Source organism: Terrapene carolina, unplaced genomic scaffold (assembly GCF_002925995.2).
Source record: "Terrapene carolina triunguis isolate 2854851 unplaced genomic scaffold, T_m_triunguis-2.0 Scaffold33891, whole genome shotgun sequence".
Lineage (NCBI taxonomy): Eukaryota > Metazoa > Chordata > Testudines > Emydidae > Terrapene > Terrapene triunguis.
This window is the reverse complement of record NW_020698242.1, coordinates 2,368,699-2,370,021: the sequence shown is the minus strand read 5'-3', so window position 1 is coordinate 2,370,021 and position 1,323 is coordinate 2,368,699. Positions and strand designations below refer to the sequence as shown.

At 36.2% G+C, this 1,323-nt stretch overlaps 1 protein-coding gene across 1 annotated transcript in view; it reads right to left on the bottom strand.

The window, feature by feature from the left end:
• Positions 1–918, bottom strand: part of LOC113405024 (cadherin-8-like) — a 181,131-nt gene extending 180,213 nt beyond the window's left edge. The window contains exon 1 of the mRNA XM_026663623.1: positions 580–918. Coding sequence (XP_026519408.1) covers positions 580–831 — 252 coding nt within the window. The 5' untranslated portion in view covers positions 832–918. The remainder of the gene's footprint in view (positions 1–579) is intronic.
• Between the last annotated feature and the right edge of the window lie 405 nt (positions 919–1,323).

The window sequence follows — 1,323 nt, the reverse complement described above, 5'->3', positions numbered from 1 at the left end:
TGCTTTTTACAGATTCAGACTAACACGGCTACCCCTCTGATACTTGACTTTCATCCTTGTGTTTAGGCTTGCTCAAACGTGCATCTCTGAGAAATGTCAGAGCATTTTAAAGCTTTTTGTAGCAGGACAGCAGGTGAAAAGTGACCATAAAGTATAAAAACTTTTGATTACTGTATGTAAATATAAGCATGTAACAAATAGCATCTTTTTGAAAAGTCTTAAGATGAGAAAGGCTAAGCATCCTGGCTAATGACATTTAAAAATATGTGCATCTGTTTCCCTTTATCACCAAAAATAAAAGATGCTTTCTATCTTGAAAATACAAGTTAGAACAGGCTGTCTGTACCCTGAAATCTCCAGTCCACTAAAAAGATCATTCTACTTTCTCCTGTCAGATGATCATATAATTTATGTCAGTTGCATAACTACAAGAGGAGTAAATATCTATAAAACATAAATTTACAGGCATCAGGGAAGACTCAGAATGACCAAGAGCTGTAAACTTGAGCTTAATAGGAAAGTCTAAGCCAACATCTACTCTACATTTTCATAGTGAAAGAAAAAAAAATCTTTACTTACCCGGCCAACTAATATTGGTTCAGGTCCAGAAAATTCTTCTAATACAAACATTTGGTTCCAAACCCAGCCCCTCTTCGAACGGTTCAAAACCTTCTGTTCTCCACTGAGCCCACTTAGTCCCATACTGGATCCACTTGGTAATATTTCAGATTGATTCAATGGAGCCATATAAATGGAAGGAAGGACAGTAATCCATAATATTATTAATGGAGTCCATACATCCATAAGCATCTCCGTTAGTCTTTCTGGCATTGTACCACAAGCTTAGCAAATCACCTCAGAAATGAAACAATTATTTTGCTTTCCTCCAGACGATAGCCATCCAGTTCATCATGCAGTAAAGTACATTTACTTACAGCTCCTCCATATGTTTGCAGCACAGTGAACATAAACAAAAATTGCTTAGCTTATAAAAACATGATCCACTGGGTTTTCCTGTCATCCAAGATTCCTGCAAAAATAAGAGTAATACAAAGTTAGCTATAAAGTGCTTGGGGATATATTTTATAAAATCTTAGTTATTTTCATGTCAGAAACAAGCCAAAGTCCAGTTTTATATTTATAGTAGATGATATGTGTGTCTAGGAAATGAATTTTAATGCCCATTTTAAAGGGAGGGGGACAACTAAGGGACAGATACTTCTGTCAATGTTGGTAGCACCTTCCTGCACTACTAGTTCCTTCGATTTCAGGTCAGAACTACTCAGTGTGAGCCAGCATATTAGAATTTGACTCTGTATAAAC